The sequence below is a fragment of the Chaetura pelagica genome, unplaced genomic scaffold, assembly GCF_000747805.2.
Source record: "Chaetura pelagica isolate M959 unplaced genomic scaffold, ChaPel_1.0 scaffold344, whole genome shotgun sequence".
Classification (NCBI taxonomy): Eukaryota; Metazoa; Chordata; class Aves; order Apodiformes; family Apodidae; genus Chaetura; species Chaetura pelagica.
In genome coordinates, this window is record NW_009953098.1 from 10,408,221 (window position 1) to 10,425,129 (window position 16,909).

General features: G+C 49.2%; 1 protein-coding gene across 1 annotated transcript in view; it reads left to right on the forward strand.

The window, feature by feature from the left end:
- The window catches only part of PCDH19 (protocadherin 19), a 78,704-nt gene that overhangs the window by 24,796 nt on the left and 36,999 nt on the right, over positions 1 to 16,909 (forward strand). Inside the window, 1 exon segment of the mRNA XM_009997258.1 lies at positions 2,680 to 3,007. Within this exon segment, the coding sequence (XP_009995560.1) occupies positions 2,680 to 3,007 (328 nt within the window).

Genomic DNA, 16,909 nt, shown 5'->3' on the forward strand with positions numbered 1-16,909 from the left:
CCGGCCTGGCTGGTTCCCGTGGGCACCCCCCCCGTGTCTGCTGCAGCTCCCCCGGCCTTCCCGAGGGGGACAAACCCCCCTCCAAACCCACCGCAGCATCCCCGCAGCCCAGGGGCGAGCGGCCGCCCCGGCCTCCCGAGCTCAGAAGAGCCTTTTGTGCTCCCGATGCGGCTCCGGAGGGTCCAACGGGATCACATCGTGCTGAAACCCCCCCCGGTTCCCGCCCGGTTGGGCCGGGAGCGATGGGGCGAGGGAGGATTTTTGCAGCGCTGCGTTATTTCTCCCCGGCTGGGCTGCGTGTGCTCCGGGGCCGGAACGAGGGGAGGTCAGCCCGGCGCTGGTCGGCTGAGCGGGGACATCCAGCCCTGAATATGTAACAGCCCGGCGATTATTGTCTCTCCTTTACTATTCTCTGTGTTACACAAGTTAGGAGACAAACGCTAACCACACATGAATATCAATCAGGTGCCATAAAAGAGCAGCTGCAATGCCTCATAAATGGTTTAATCCTGTTACTGGTGAAATAGCCATGACTTCTCCATTCCTCCGGCACCGAGTCCTTCGTTTCGAGAGGGGAGGGGTGGGAATTAATTTCGCTCTGCCCTGGAAACTGGCGCTGGCCCCCGGCGATCCTGCCTTTAAAGTTTTATTTACGCAGGAATCCTGCCAGAGGTTTGGGGGTTTATACCCCTCCCCTCCCCTCCCCCCTTTTTTTTTTCCCCCAGCGTTTATAAGCCTTTTTTTTACTCGATGGGGGAAAAAATCGTCTGCAAATAAAGGTCGGTCTGTGCTGTATTATGGGATGTCTCGCTGCAAGTGAAAGCTCGGAGAGCAGATTTCTTGCCAGCTCGGCCCATTAAATGAGAATAGGACCTGAATGGATAAAAATCGCATTGTGGTGGTGCCCCTAACAGCTCCACACATATGTATAAGCCCTGGGTTTAGTGTGATGGCTTAGGGATTAATGATGTGCAGTTTAATTAAATAATTGGTCAATAGAGGAAGGACAGCAAAATGAATGCCTGCAGGACATAATTGGGCTCTCGCATTGCCAAACTTAAACATTGAGGTAAACAAAACAATTAAGGCTTCATCAAGCATTGTTAGACGAGTCAGCAGCATATAGATTGTTGGCACAACAGAAATCCCTGCCTTCCCCTGATTTATGTGCACGCTCAGGGGGATGCACGGGCTGTTGTCAATGTGCATCTGAGCAGAAGTCAGCTGCAGAGGTAGAGGAGCACCAGGTAGGCTCAGCAGCAGCCCTGACCATGGGGCAGCCTCTCCCCGTGCCTGGTGGGTACCTTTGGGCTTTGCAGAGCCTTATTTTAGAGGTTTCTTCACGGCAGCTGCTGGAGAGTCTTCATAAAACGTGTTAATTTATGAGGCACATAACAGGCTCTATGAGAGCTGTTCGACTGGTGGCATTTTCATGTGCAGGCAATTAGCTTTCTGGAACAAGAGTATTTGTCCAATATTTGCCTTTCTAGATAAACTGCATTATTAATTCAGCCCATTGTTTCTATTGCAGCTATTGGATTTTACTTTTTTTTTGTTGTTAAAAAATGCTGGTATCATAACAAATAGAAGAGCAAAGTCTTGACATTCAAATGTGTGTTTCTGACTGTGGTTCAGCATGTGATGTGCTTCCCTGGGAAATACTGAGCTGGGCAGTGCTGTGTGTGTGCCAGTTCATCTGTGGGGCATTGGCTGGGGCTGTGTTGCTCCCTATGGGAGAGGAGGCACAGTCACTCTGAGCCAAGCATACCCAGTTCATGCAAAGGTGCAGTCCTATTTGTTGTTATCTGCTCAGGGGATGTTTTGTGGTAACTTTTCTTTCCTCTGGTGTTTTACAGAAGGCAAACAAGGCACTTCATCAGTTGATTCTTTTGGCAGGTGGGAAGCAAAGAGGAAAAGAAAGGCAGAGAAAAACAAGCTTGGAGTAAAAAAAAAAAAAAAGGTCAAAAAGGATCATTTCTCCTTGCAAAACACAGTTGTTGTTCTCTGATTTCTAGAAGGAAAAGCATTTCCCAGCAGAAGGGGGTGTTCATGTCAGGGGGTGAGGGAGGAATAGGTTGCGGTTGGAGGAGAGATTTCAAGTTATCAGGTATTATCAGGAGATAGTCAAAACACCAGCAATTTGGAGAACGCATTAATAAACAAACAGCCTTTGGAGTGTGAGAGAGTAGAGCCTGCCAGCTAGGACTGCTTCTGGGTCTGCTTTATTTACTGCTATGGAAAATGAACTGGGAAAAAAATCTGCTACTCATTTTGAATTTTCATTATGAGGACCAAATTAAATCACTTTTAAAATCCTTATTATGCATGGAAATGAATGCAGGTACCCTTTTCAGTCCATGGATTTTTAACATCTCAATTTTTCTCTTCTGCAGGCTGGACTTTACTCCTTATAAGTAAATATCAGCAATTACAAACACTAGGAAAAAAACCAGAGGCTTTCTTCCTTGCCATTATTTTTCTTATTTGACCTGCGAGCATTATACATATGAAAATAAGCTAGTGACTGTGTCGTGCCACCAGACCCAAAACATGACGTCATGTGCATGACTAAGAAGCCTACATGGAGACGGGGGCCAAGCCCTCTGGGTGTCTGCATGTGTGTTTGGCGGGGCAGGGTTTGGGATGCTCCCAGCTACTCATTTTCATTCTGTCCCCCAGGATCGCAGAATACTCCTACGGGCATCAAAAGAAATCAAGCAAGAAGAAGAAGATCAGCAAGAACGACATCCGCCTGGTACCGCGGGATGTCGAAGAGACGGATAAAATGAACGTTGTGAGCTGCTCCTCCCTCACCTCATCCCTCAACTACTTCGACTACCACCAGCAGACCCTGCCGCTGGGCTGCCGCCGCTCCGAGAGCACCTTCCTCAACGTGGAGAGCCAGAACAACAGGAACGCCGGCTCCAACCACATTTACCATCACACCTTCACGGGGCAGAGCCCCCAGCAGCCCGACCTCATCATCAACGGGATGCCGCTGCCAGAGGTGAGTGCCGGTGGCTCTGCCCAAGGCCACACCTTGAGCAAAAAGGCCCGTGGTGGCTTCCTGTGTTGGACATCCCGGAGCACGGGAGTGATGGAGGACGGGCAGGGAGCAATGACAGGCATTCAGCTTGTGGGTTCTGGGGAACACCTGGTTGTGAGTGGGTGTTTTCCCCCCCAAAAAAAAGATCTTCAGAAATGGCCGGGTGGGAATGCCGGCATGGCTGGGCCCAGCCAGGCTGCCTCCCTGCTGCTGGAGGGCTGGAGGTGGTGGCTTTGCAAAGTGGGTTTTGAGTGTGGTGATGCTCAACGGAGGAGACACTTGTTGCCTGTGCAGGAGTTTTTTAAAAGGTGGTTGCAAGTGGTGTTGGTGGCTCTTGCCCTGGAGGCAGGGGGTTGTGCTGGGTGCTCCAGCAGCGTGGGGTGCCCTGGTGTGACTGCCTGCACTCCTGGCCAGGACTGTCCCCTTGCTGGGTAGGATGAGCATGTGCTGACTCCCATGAGAGGGGAAGGGACTGCTCCGACCCACCCCATCCTCATCAGCTTCTTTTAATTCATCGGCTTTCCTGCACATCACAGGCATCATTTAATGTCGCTTGTTTGTCTCTCTTTGAATTATTGTTTGGTATTAAGCAAAACAATCAAAGGTTTGTCATGTTTCCTGCTTTGAACAGAGTAACAAAGCTGAAAAAGCAGCTAAAATATTTATGGCTTGCTCTGTTTTGCATTCAATATGCTGGTGTAAATGCAAAATACTGCTGCTGGAGACAGTGGAGCTGCTGTAGATTTATCCTTGTGCTGTGGAGAGCAGAGCCTGGCCCTCTGTGAGAGTCTGAAGGGCTGCTGTTGCTGGCAGGCCTGATCCTGCAGCACTTGTGCTGGCAAAACGCTCCTTTAACTCTGGTGTTTAACCTCTGCTAAGGCTACAGAGCCAGCTCCCGAGGGGTCATGGACTGACGTTGGCCCAGTTTTTGGGGTGTTCCCAGCTCAAATGCCAATAGCTCAAAGCAGAGACACAGCTTTTAATGACTGAAGTGGGTTGTCAGGATCTCCATGACAGATTGTGGGCACTTGGCCTTCTGCCCAGCCTGCATTTCCAGCCTCTCCTGCCCTTGGTGTGCAGGCTTCTCACCCTGTGGTGTTGCCTTCTCAAGGTAACCCTCTGAGATGCTGCGAGGAGGCAACTCCTGCAAGGGTGAACCAGTAGAGCCCAGTGCTGGCTCCTGGGCTGCAGGGCCAGGAGCCCACATGCCTTTGAGAGGGTAAAGTGGGAAGAGAGACCCAGTGCTGGTCTGGAAAGTTAAAGCTCAATTTATATTCTGGTATTGGCATAAAAGCTGTAATAGAGTTTCTTAGCAATAACTGAATGGAAATGACTTGGATATAAGCACTCATATATTCTGCTTGCATCTGTCCAGCCATAGAGCTGAGCGGGCTCAGCCCCTACCAAATTCCCCAATGGGGAGAGAAAGGGACTTTGCATCCGAGTCTGGGTCAGAGCAGTTCGGGCTAAGCCTGGCTCTAAGCAGAAGAGCTGCTACCAAAGCTACTTGTTCCTTGCGCTGTGCCTGGGCAGGCCAGGGGTGGGAAACATCACCCATCATGTGTTGGGGGATGCCCCTGGATGCTCGGATTTGCCTGTCCTCTTTGCTGAGTACCAGCTGGGGCTTAGGGTGCCTGGGGGGCACATCCCAAGGTTGTGGGTGACCATTGCTGTTGGGATGCTGGAGGCAGCAGTCCCTGAGGAATTCCTGCCTTTCTGAAGCAGTGTCCTTTGGAGAGGGGTCTTGAGCATGTCTCTGGCTGGTGCTTTGTAACGAGCACCCTGTCAGCCTGTGATTCACTGCCACAGACAAAATTCAATCATAAAATCTGTCACAGTGTCGGCATTAGGCAGCAGTGCACTCTGGCAGCGGGAGGTCTGTGGTGCCAGGGAGGAGGGAAGGACCATTGGGAGCATCATAGCTCAGCTGATAAGGTTAGCAGGCAGCTGCAGGCAGAAGGCAGTGCTGCCCATGTTCCTCCTAGACACAGTGGTTAGCTCGGGTCTGGTAACATGGGCTCTCCAAAGACCCCAACTTGCTTATGCACCCTTGGATGAAGGAGCTGGGGCACTTGTGGCTTCTCCCTGTGGTTCCAGCTCTCCCTGTTTCCCCATCACTCTTGCAGGTGGGATGCACTGCAAAGAGCTGGTACCTCTGCTTGGAGAAATAAATTTGCCTCTTGTAATGAGTGCTGTGGAGTGTCAGCTCAAAGCATGCCCTCCAGCAGGAGAGCAGCTCGTGGCTCACCAGGCCTGCTGAGGGACCAGCAGCTCATGGCTGGCTGCTCTCAAAGAGAGCAGCATGGCCTGGTGGGGATCTGCTCGCTTCCTGGGGATGCTTTTGGACAAAAGGGTGGGACCAGGACATGGGTAGGAGAAATCCCAGCTGCTTGGAAGTTTGGTATATGGTGGGAGCTTTAATGGCTTTTGGCAGAGTCCCGGTGTTATGCCTCCAGCTCTTGCAGAGGAAGTTACCTCACTAGTGTGTGGGTTCTGATAGCTCCTAAAAATCCAAGTGAGCCCTGAGGATGAGGAGGTTCAGAGGTGACTACAGTGACAGTCTGTGTCCTGGCACATAGGGTGACATGGCAGCTCTTGAAAAAATGCTTCCACAGAGGAGCATCTCAGCCTTGCACCCACTGTAGCCCATCACTGCTGTAGGAGGTGTCACGGTGTGATGACATGCGTATGAAGTGTGCTATTGGTACACCTCCAGGTGATGATGATGGTTTAATAAATAACAGCTCCTGCCCAGAGTTTTCAGAGCCAATCCATTCCCTGCAGTGCATCCAGCGGGACTTTGTCTGGGCTGGTTTGAATCACTTCCAGTGACGAGTCCGATGGCATTTCCCCCGGGAGCATTTATGAGGTGTCAGCATCGGGGAGATATTGCTGCTTCTCTACCTAGGAGTGACTTTTCCTGATGGGAACGCAAGGCATCAGTTGATAAAAGATAAAATAAGGAGGTAAACGTGTCGCTGGCGGTGTCACTTAGCATATGATGGTTGTGGCTGGGAGTAGGTGGCTGCTGCTGCAGATACACGCTGTCCTAGCGTGGTGGGTTTGCAGTGTAGCTGGTCTTTAATGTGGGGCTCATTCACTTCAACAGTCAGGAACCTTAAATAAATGTCCCCAGGGATGTCTCTGTGGAGCTTCAGGGCATGTTTCCTCCCATGCTGTGGCAGTGCTGCCTGTGGTGGCAGGTCTTGGGGCTGGCCTGCTGTGCCGTGCTGGTGGTAATTGGGTTTGTTGGTGCCCCCACCTTTCCCCGCTGATCCAGAAAGGATTAAGCTGTGGCATCTGCGGGGGTTGCAACCCTGCACTGAGGATGCAAATAAAGTTTGAGATGACCCTTGAAAAGCTTTTCCCTTTGGGTGGGGGCCAGGCTCGGCTGCTGTCTCTGCTTGTGCCTGGGCACGGCTGCCAAGAGAGCATTGGGAGGCAGTGTGGGATGTCCTGGGGGGGCTCTGGCCCCTCTGGGGTTTGTAGGTCCTTTGGGGGCTGTGGTACTGCCTAGAGATCCCTGCCTGTGGCTTTTAGCATCCTTGTGTCTGTAGGCTGACATGGCAAAAAGCATTTATGGGCAGCTCTGGTGATTGTGGCTGACAGCAGGAGGCTTGGCCCCCGTTAGCATTTGGACTTGTTTTGCAGGAGGGAGAGTGGGACATGTTGGAGCTCTGAGGGCATTGCTGGTCAGAGGCTTTGCTACTGCTGAAGGCTTTCCTGCTGAGCCAGAGGAGAAGTCAGCTTTGAAACCAAAAGGGCTTGTTGTCAGGTTTTGCATGTGTATTACTGGAAGCTGTAGCAGGAGATTAAAAATCAAAATTGATAGGAGCCATTAGGCAGCTTCCTTGATAAAAATGCAGGTTCCACTGGGATGGTGTGGAAACTGGTCTGCGTGCTGAGGCTTTTAGGATTCCTGGGACACGACTTGCATGTAGAGCAGCCATCCTTGGGTAACACATGCCTGGGTTTTGACTCTGTGGTTTTAAGAGAAAACAACGTGCATGTCATGGCTGCGTCTGTGTTTCAGAGACAGTTTTACATCCAAAATCTGCACCACTTTGTGAAACCATGCTGAAGCATCATGTGCTGCCCCAGAATGGGGAGCATCCCCTGGGGCACAGCAGTTTGTTCTGCCCCTTGGTGTTGCTTGGGGCCACAGTGGTGGGTGGTCCCTGGCATGGGACAGGCAAGGAGGTGTGAAATGGGAGTGGGTGAGCCTTGCTGGAGAGGTTGGACAGCCAAAGGCGGAATTGGTATGAACTGACTGTCTCTAGGAGGTCTAGGGTGGCTCTGTCAAGGCAGCAGAAGGGAAGCAGCAGCACTGCCATTACACCCTGAGCAGGGTGGGAATCAGGCATGACTTTCCTTCAGTGCTGCTCTCGTAGCTCATACAGGAGAAGGTCAAGGTGGAGCAGCCACCGATCTAGCAAGACTCAAGTCCTCCAGGGACCTGTATGCCTGGCAGCTCCCAGACCCTGCCCTGGCCCCTAACTGGGGATCATGGCCATGGCAAGCCACTGCATCCCGAGCTGGTGGCCACCATCAGTAAGATGGGGAATTACTGGTTTTAGTGATAATCTGGGTCTAATCCCCCAACCTTGATACACTCCCTTGTAATCCTCACTCACACTGATTTCGTATGGCCTTCTCATGGCAGTGGGGATTATTTGCGCAAGCAACAGTTGCAGGATAAGGCCCTGGTGGTTTCAGATATGCTTTTTACTACCTGGAAATCATTCTCCTCACCGTAGGAAATGGTTTTCTAAGCACAATAGAGCAATTTTCGTTTCAGGCAGCACCTACAGTTTTTGCTCTGGCTATCTGGTGGTGTTAACTAAAGCACATTTCTACAACACACAAAGAGTTTTGTTTTGTAAGAAATGAAATCAGCGTGGCTGTTCCTCTTTCTCTGTCATTTCTCTACTTGTCAATTCTTTCTTCCCCTCCAGCTTATCCTCCTTTTCTCTGCTAGCCTTAAAAAGCCCCCAAAGTGTCTGTTATAATCACATTTTGTGTGTTACACAGAATGAATGTACTCACTTTAATATGCTGGGTTTGAGGAAATCAGTTTCTGTCTGGTATAACAGACAATTTGTTATAAACCATGCCATTTAGAAGTGAAGGGCCTTGCTTTAGTGTAACACTGGGGAAACGCCATGATACATAATTGGAAGGGATTTGACTTGCTTCTGAGTAATACTGTGTATAGAGCAGGAAAAAAAAAAAAAGGAAAAAGGAGATAATTTCCAATCCAGAGAAAGTTTGCAGTAGTGTGACATGCCAGGCTGTTGAAATGAGGCTTATTTTCAGCAGAGAATAATTAGAGCATTATCAGCAATGATGTTCGACTAGTCGCAGGCTGCCTTCGCAGCCAGCGTTGCCAGTCTTGTTTTCTCCTTGGGAGGTCACTGTAACTCAGCACTTTTTTGTGCCTTCGATGTGCACAGCGATGGGTGAGCACAGGGCTCGGCTTCGGTTAGTGCCTCTGCCTTTCAGGGCCTGTGCATCTGTGTTCAGGATCCATCACCCTCCCTCTGAGCACCCCGAGGAGGAGCGATGCCTCCAGCTGTAGGGAGCGCCTGGCGATGCCCTCCCTGGGCAATGCTGACCAGTCCCTCCATGCTACACCTCAGGGGACCAGAGCTGGTGGGATGCGAGGCCCAAAGCTCCCCAAGTGCTCTCCCTGCTCACTCCAAATCGAAATCACCAGTCCCTGCAAATCCCTGGGTTTAACTACTCCCCAAGTGTTGTGTGTATCGCTGCACGTTCCCTGACCTCTCTGAGCACTGGGGGCTGACATTATGGAAATCAGCTGCTTTTTATTCCATTCCGAGGTCAGCCTAACCAAATTATACATTTCCTAATGTAATCCCTCCAAGCTGTCATTTGGAAAAATTTGTTTGAATACCTCTCAGCAGAGACAAACATGCCAGCTGTGATTCACGTTTAACCATGTCTCTTGCTGGTGGCCCTGCTTGCTGTGCTGTGACTTGGGGAGCCTGAACTGCAGCACACGTTGGTTTTTGGGTGGGTATATGGGGATGTGACCCCATCCTGGAGACCACTTTGGGTCTTCTAAGGGTTTTCCAGCCCACAGTGGGGTCCAGGCTGTGTAGGACTATGGGGTTTTGCTGCAAGGATCTGTGGAGGAACTAGGGACAGTTTGTGGTGTGTGATGGCAGTAGCCAAGCTGTATTTACACTAAAACCCTCTCCTTTGATGACAAGACCTGTATATAATTATATCATAATTATATTGTTATATGTAACATGCTGTATATTACACATTATGTATTATCTATATACTAAATGCCAAATAATATACATAACATTTATAAGCATATTGAAAGTGTGTATAGAAGAATACATTGTACATAATTATGTAAGTACATAATATGTCATATAACTATATATATAATTTGGTTTTATGTGAGTGGTTTGGGTTTTATGGTTCACTTTTACTGAAAGTAGAGGGGCTGTTCTGGTTTTCCTTTTCGTAAATTTGAATTTCTGATGCTTATTTCTGGTGCATCTCTTGCTTGTTGAATCTATAAAAAAACCTCCTGCAGTTATATTTGCATGGTGGTTAAGGATTTTCCCTTAAATTAGGAAAGATTTATAGTAAGTTGTTTTTTTAAATGACATCAAAAGGGTGGTCTTGCAAGCTGTTTGTGGCCTGTCTTGTAGTAGTTTCCAAATTAGCTCCTGTTGTGTTGAGTGGTTTGCAGTCTGGTTTCTCCTGGCTGTTCACAGGCACAGGCAGTGTTAAGGCCAACTGCCCATTGCCTTTGAATCACCTTATGCCCTTCTGCTCAGCTGGGTGGAAGAGCCATATTCTCCATTCTGCCATCTCCTGAAGTCACTCCTGAGAAGCTCCTTAGCCAGGTGTCTTCCCAGGTCCCTGTACTCCTGCCCTCACCAAGGGTGACCTTGGCTGTTTCTGAAATTCCCATCAGCTGGCAAGGGCAGAGCCCTGCCTGCTCCTTGTCCCCTGCCTGTGTCCATCTGCAGGCTCTGCCTGCAGGGCTGTTCCCAAGGACAGGTTGCAGGCTCTGCAGCAATGAGCCCCCTCCATCCCTCCTGGGAGAATTCTACTCCTACCCCTCAGATCACTCTCTTGTGAGGACTGGGGTGAGGGGACCCCCGGCCTTCCAGCTCCCCCTTCCCTGCCCGGCTGCCTACGGGGCTGGGCACGGTCTCGCTTCAGTACGTGATTAGATATTGTTCCCAGTAGAGGCTACAGTTGAGTTCCAATCATTTTCTGTTAATTAAAATACAGGATGGTCTTATTTGTCGCATAAATAGTTGTAATCTGTGTACTTATAAGTGTAATTATAATTTAAATTAAACCCTGCTCTGAATTGACAATGGATGGGGTGCTCTGCAGGCAGTGCAGCCCTTGCAGGGCTGTGGGCAGGCTGTCTTCTGGGGTCCCCCATGGTCCTGGTCCCCGAAGTCCCCAGGAGAGCATCACTCAGGGCTCAGCAAAGAGACATTGATGCCATTGACAGCTCCCAGTGTCACTGTTCCTGCTTTGGCAGGGCTTGCTCATGGCACCCATTGGAGGGTTCACCAGAGAAGAGGCTGTAGCATCGCTGCTTCAGTATCTCCCTCTAGTTTCTAGTCTAAATCTGGAAGCAGGTAATGGCTTATGTCAGCTGGACGAGTGATTAGGGCTTATCCTCAAAGTGACTCCCTGTTTAACACGGACTTACGGTGAGTTCTCGTTAGGCTGGAGGAGGCTTGAACACGGTGACTGCTCATGCTGCAGCAGACAGATGTGCATGGCAGGTATTGCTTTTCACTCACCCTCTGATGGAAACCCTCAGCGTGCTGAGGTTACCCCAGCTGCTCCTTCTCCTTACACCCAGTAGATCACATAGGTTTGTGGTAAATAGAGTAGGTCTGCGTGTGTCAGAGCTGTGTAGGTGAGGTCCTCTCCACGCCCGGTTGGCCACCAGAGATCTGGATGTGAATCCTTGTGGTTCTCACGGGGATCTGGAGCTTGTTGGATTATACCATCTTTTGTCATGGCAGGTGTCAGCCACAGGGCAGGTTTTAAAAATTCCCATGTTGGTGGATTGCATTAACCCATCCTAAGTCAGGTATGTAAAATTCCATTAAGTGAAAACCCTCTGGCATTTTCTCACCCGTGCTCGAGCTCTGCAGGCTATGCTAATGCAGTGCGTTTGCTCATCTATTAGGAGGATGATGGCTTTAAAATAATAACATTTATCTTTGGCAGTGGACCTACAATAGTGCACGCTGAGTACAATTTTGTGAAAGGCTCTGCAGATGTTGCCTCATTCAATCTGGGTCAAAAAGAGTGCTTAGAATCATAAAGGTTAGAAAGAGATCAAATAATTCGGCGATTTTATTGCTGAATAATGTACTTGGAAAATATCATTCACCATTATTAGACTAAGTGAGTATAGAAAACACAGGACTCAATAGTCATCTCTCAGTATTGGCTGATTTTACTGTTTTTATAATGTAGCTAAATTCTCTGTTATTGATTCTGGCATTGATTATCGATCTTGACATCTAAATGTATGTGCTGGTGGGAGCAGCTTCCTGCAGTGCCTGGCAGTGGGCAGCATGTCCCTGGGCATGTTGGTGCTACTTTTGGGGAGCTGTTGGGGTTTTGGGGAGTTGTTGTCACAGCCAAAGATTAAAAAAACAGGAAACCCACCCATTTTATGTGTGTTCTTTTCCATGCTTGTGTGCTTATGTAAACCCAGCCATACAAAACCAGATGGGCTGGGATGTCAGCGGCAGGATGGGGGCTCAGTGCCCAGGCCTGCGACTCCTGTCACCTGCTCCCTCCTGGACTTTTCATATTCAGATTCACATCTGGATGCTCTGGCAGGGATCCAGCTTAGTGACATTTAGTAATCAAATCCGCACGGCTGTTGGCTTAGAAGCTGCATCCAAACCTGCCTGCCCGGTGAAACGCTTTTCCAAACGTTTACAAGCGGTTCCTCTGCTGTCTTGTTCAGCCCCCGCTGCGGCTGTGTCCTCTGTCTGGGGAGAAATTCCACACTTGGGCTTAGATCTTTCATTGTACATCAGTTAATTGCAGGGGTTGGTTTAGTGAGAGACCAAAGCTATGGTCCCATCCGGGCGCTGTATCCTGTGGTGAGCCCATGGACCAGAGCTGGCAGCATCACTGTGGGAGCCCTGGGCTCCCGCTGGGCTGGGGCTCACTCAGCTGTGTGATGGATTCCTTTGTTCAGAAAAAAAAGATAAATTTTGGAATACGTTCATCTCTTGTTCTCTGCACTTAGTGGTTGTCAGCATTAATATGCCATTAACACATGCTCATTAGGAAGAGAATGATTATACCCTGCAGAATATGGGGGAAACCTTCATTAGGCACTAACATATTGAACAGAGCTGCAAACTTCACTTGGGAAAACTGGGGAAGGTTCTGCTCAGCATCAGGTTTCCCTTGTTTCTCCTCCTTGATCTGAGAGAAACACCTTGTCTTGTAGCACGTGCTCTTGGCTAGGGCTGTGGGTGGTGCCCAGGCGAGTCTGTGCTCAGGCTCCAGCACTGAAACCCTTCAGGGTTCAAATCCATCTTCCCCCAGATCAAAGATGTCCTCATCACAGCTTGTTTGCCATGCAAAGGGGATTTGAGCCCATGTCCCCCCTCCATGAGCTGTACTGGCTCTTCAGGCTTCATGAGTTGACATCTCCACAGAGCTGGGACATGCTCTAGGAACAGATTTGCTGAGAAAGGAAGTGCTTTTCTCAGTGTAACGTGGTTTGAAGCATTCATCTGGCCTTGCTGCCTGCAGTCCAAAGCCATAACGTGTCCCAGGGCAGTTGCTCACCCCGGCGACGGTCGCGGAGCCCGGCGTGTGGCAGCTCGAGGCACGTGCCTGGTGCTCTCTTCAAGTCAATCCATAAGAATAATTGCGAGTTCAGGTGGCGGTGAGGGCGGAGAGAACTGCAGCAGACAAATATTTGCAGATTAAGACCCTGTTTACATGCAGATGCCTCTTGTGATAGGTAACAAGGGACGGAAAATGAGGACCATATGTGGTATTTAATCGGAATTTATTCTAAATGGGGTGATTTCATAGATTTCCATGGAGCTGACAGCTGTCCTCTTTATTAAATGTGAGCATGCTGCCTCTGTCCTTGTCCTGCTGTCCTGGTCTGCCTGGGGTTTGGCAGGATTTTGCAGAGTTGGTGGTAGGACATTGCACTCCCATTCCCCTTCACCTCGACCTAGGTGCAGTTAGAGGGAATCCCCTGGATCAGTTTTCACCTACAAGCCTCAGCAAAGGAAAAATGGCATTTGATGGGCTTGGATTCCTATTGTGAAGAGTAATATAATCATGTCAGGAGTGCAGGCAGGTGCTGGGGCAGGTAGCCCTTTCTTCTCATGCCCATAGCAGCCTTAGGAGCAGCAATTCTGGGCTGAGCCATGGCTGCTGCCCGTGGGATGTGCTGGAGCTGCCGGTTGTGGGGACACCCAAACTGCAGGTTGGATGGTTTGTTCTTGCAGGGATGGAGACAGGGATGGCTAGAGCTGCCCACCCCTGGCTTGAGTTGCTTGCAACTTCACCTTTTATGGTGATCCTCAAACCTAAAAATGGGGAAGTACACCAAAACTAGAGAGATGAACTGTGGTTATCTGTCACTGATGGGAAGGGAAATGAGGTGGTGAAGTGAGATACCAATGTGCAACAGGTCAAGCTTGGAAGTTTTTTGGTGTCTACCAGGGCTTTTGTTAGAAGTAGGGTATGATTTCCTGGCTTGTGACTGGATGGATGGACACCCCAGCTGTTGAGGAGGCTGCTTGGTGGCCATCCCAGCTATACCCAACTTCACCTTGGTTATTTCTCCTCCAACATTAATGACTTCACCCTGTCAGCCCACTGTGCGGTCCTCAGGCGGGGCAGCCACAGGCACCCATCTGATCACATCTTGCCCTGTTGGGAACGTGGCTGGTCCGTTTGCTGGATGCTGTGTGACTCATGTAATCACCATGCGAAATGCATCATTCATAAACTGTTTAGCACGACCTTTTGTACAGTAGCACTAATTATTATTATCACAGAAGCCCAGTAAACTAGACTAGTAATTATCAGGGATTTATTTGAATGGACAGCTAAGCTATTCTTGGCAAGTTAGTCAAAGCAGTTGTCATGACAGCCACACAAATGTGTCTTATGAATTGGGTTAATTAGGGTAATTAATAACTGTTGTTTTGCCCTTTTTAACAAGGTATTGCCTAGACACTATCAAAAAATAGCAATTGTACCTAACAGAAATAGTCGCCTTCTAGCAGCAACCTTCAAATCACAAAATCAAAGTAGTAAATACCCATTGGGTTGTTATTTCACAAAGCAACATGTCATCTTTCCCCTTGTGCAATAGCAGGGAGTAAAAGGCTCTGTTGTTATTTTTCTGCTGATCTTCCCCTGCTGTGCAGTGTTATCTGGAGATAGATCATCATTATAATTGACATTATTATTATTATTTATTTTAATGCCATGCTGCTCCAAGCTGTAGTTGCAGAGGGGCCTCTGCCATGTCCAGCTCCTTGGGGGTGGCCAGGGCAGCCCCAGGCTGCTCCCATCAGTTGGATCAGGCTCTGCAAGTAGCAGATAAAGCCAATTTTCAAGTTGTGACCATAAATTATTGTTGTTTTGCTTGTCACCATCCTCATGAGGATGGCTGGTGCCAAGCTGCCGGGTCCTCTCTCAGCAGAGCACTCCTGCCATTCAAAGGAAGGGTTTTGCTTGAATAAATGGGTTTGGTTTTGCCATATTTGTTGCTGATACTGAGTAATGATGGTCACTCAAACTCTTAATAACCAAGTAGCACCAAAGAACCTAGAGAGGGAAAAAAACCCCAGAGTTCCCATCCAAGGGAGCACCCTGGGCACCCCGGCTGCCTTGCAGGGGTCTGCAGCCCCCACTGGTGGCTGTCCCTGTCCCACAGTGGTGGGCTGGGTGCTTGTTGGCACAGAGCACCATCTCCCCGAGGGCAGCAAGAACTGATGCTGGTTATTAAACATGGCCCAAGTTTACAGATATGACTGAGGAATATTATGTAAGTTTTGTAGAAAAATGACCCGAATAGATGAGTGAAGGCTCTGGCTGGTTCTCCAGCTGCACTGAGCCCTTTCTATTTATATCACCCCTGGGCTTTCCAAGCCCTCTTTTAACTGAAGCTTATTTGATAACACACATCTTTTGAAAAAAAAAAAAAAAAAAAAAATAAAAAAAAAAAAAAAAAGAAGGAAAGAGGGGTGGAAACCCCTAAAGAAAAACACCTCTATGGAAAAGGTAGGGTTTTAATGAAGAAATATTTTACACCATTCCCTTACAACCTTAGGGCTAATAGCCTGGAACTGGTACTTTGGCTCCCTAAAAAGCCCAACAAGACAAGCCAATTACAGCCTCTGAAACATTTTTATTTTTAGTTCCTTGTAATAGCAATTCATCCTCGGCTATGGTACATTAACTGGAAGGAACAAGAAGTAGTAAGGTTTTGGCATCTTTGTAATAACCACCGGGCTGTGTTTACCAGGCTGTTAATAATGTGGGGTGGCTGTCAGGTGGGGGGAGTGGTCAGCGTGGGGATGGAGAGAGGCACCCAGTTAGCACCAGAGCTGAGATTCCCCACCCTTAAAAAAGTCTTTTGCTTCCCTACAGTTTATTCTTGGAGAAAACAGATGCCCATTGGGTGAAATTCCTCAGTTTCCCAATGTTCCTAAGCTGGCAGTGTGGCTCAGAGGGGAGAAAGGGCTGATTGGAGAGTGCTGGGGTGTCCCCAGAGCTGCTGGAGCTCGCGTGGCACCTTTGTGGGCAGTGGGTTTTTAGGGGAGCTGAGCCGAGCTGGGCTTCACATCCAGCTCCCCTCCCAGGCTCTGCTTGTGGTGCCACAGCCACTGAGGCTGGTGATGGCAGCAGGGGTGAAGACAAGTCCTCTTGGCTTGGTAGTTGGTCTCATGGCTGCAGGGTAATTTTGTGGCCTGCCTTTTCCTGCCTAAGTAGGGAAAAAAATTAAGATAGGGAAAAACAGGTTTTGGTAAATAATCTCATGGGGAGTAAAATATCCTTGAAGCTGAGAGTGGGAGCTGGCCAAGGCAATGCTAATTGCAAGCCTTCCCATGCAATTACAGATAAACAGAGTAAATGATAGCACGATGAGCACACAGGACAGTGTTTGTCTCAGTTTTATTATCCACCAATGCTAGAGAATTTTAGCTGAAGCCAGAGGGGAGCTCCTGGAGGAGGTTTCACTCCAGAGCTGGGTGAGGATGCACATGGCCATGTGCTGAGGGCACCTGGGGGACCAAATCTGGCCTCCGGTGAAGCTGTGGAATGAAAACATCTGTGGACTGTGTAGGTGATATGGAAAGCACTTGCTGCTTGGCCAAAAATCAGAAGAAATAGGGCTTACACTGAGACACAGGGCAGGACTGATGTCCCCTTGCACCCATCCTGCCCTTCCCAGCTGCTCTCGGGGTTCCTGCCTGCCTTGGTACATGCAGCCACATTTCTCTGAGCATTCCCATGTCCTCTGGGATGCAAAAGCAGAACAAGGTGCCCCTGTGGCAGCCAGGCACTAGCTGAGCATGGCTGCCCCGTTTCAGTGCCCAGCCCCATTTTGGGGTGCCCCCCACGTGCCGTGGGGCTTGGGCCCACTCAGGGACGCAGCTGGCAGGGCACTCAGTCACTCCAACGTGCCGAGCTGGCGGTGGCATCTCACACCTTCACTATTTTTAACTCATCTGAAATGGTTTTCAGTTTTTCTTTTTCTTTTTTTTTTTTTCTTTTTTCTTTTCTCTTTTTTTTTTTTCAATGACAAATCTGTGATTTCTTCTTTTCCTC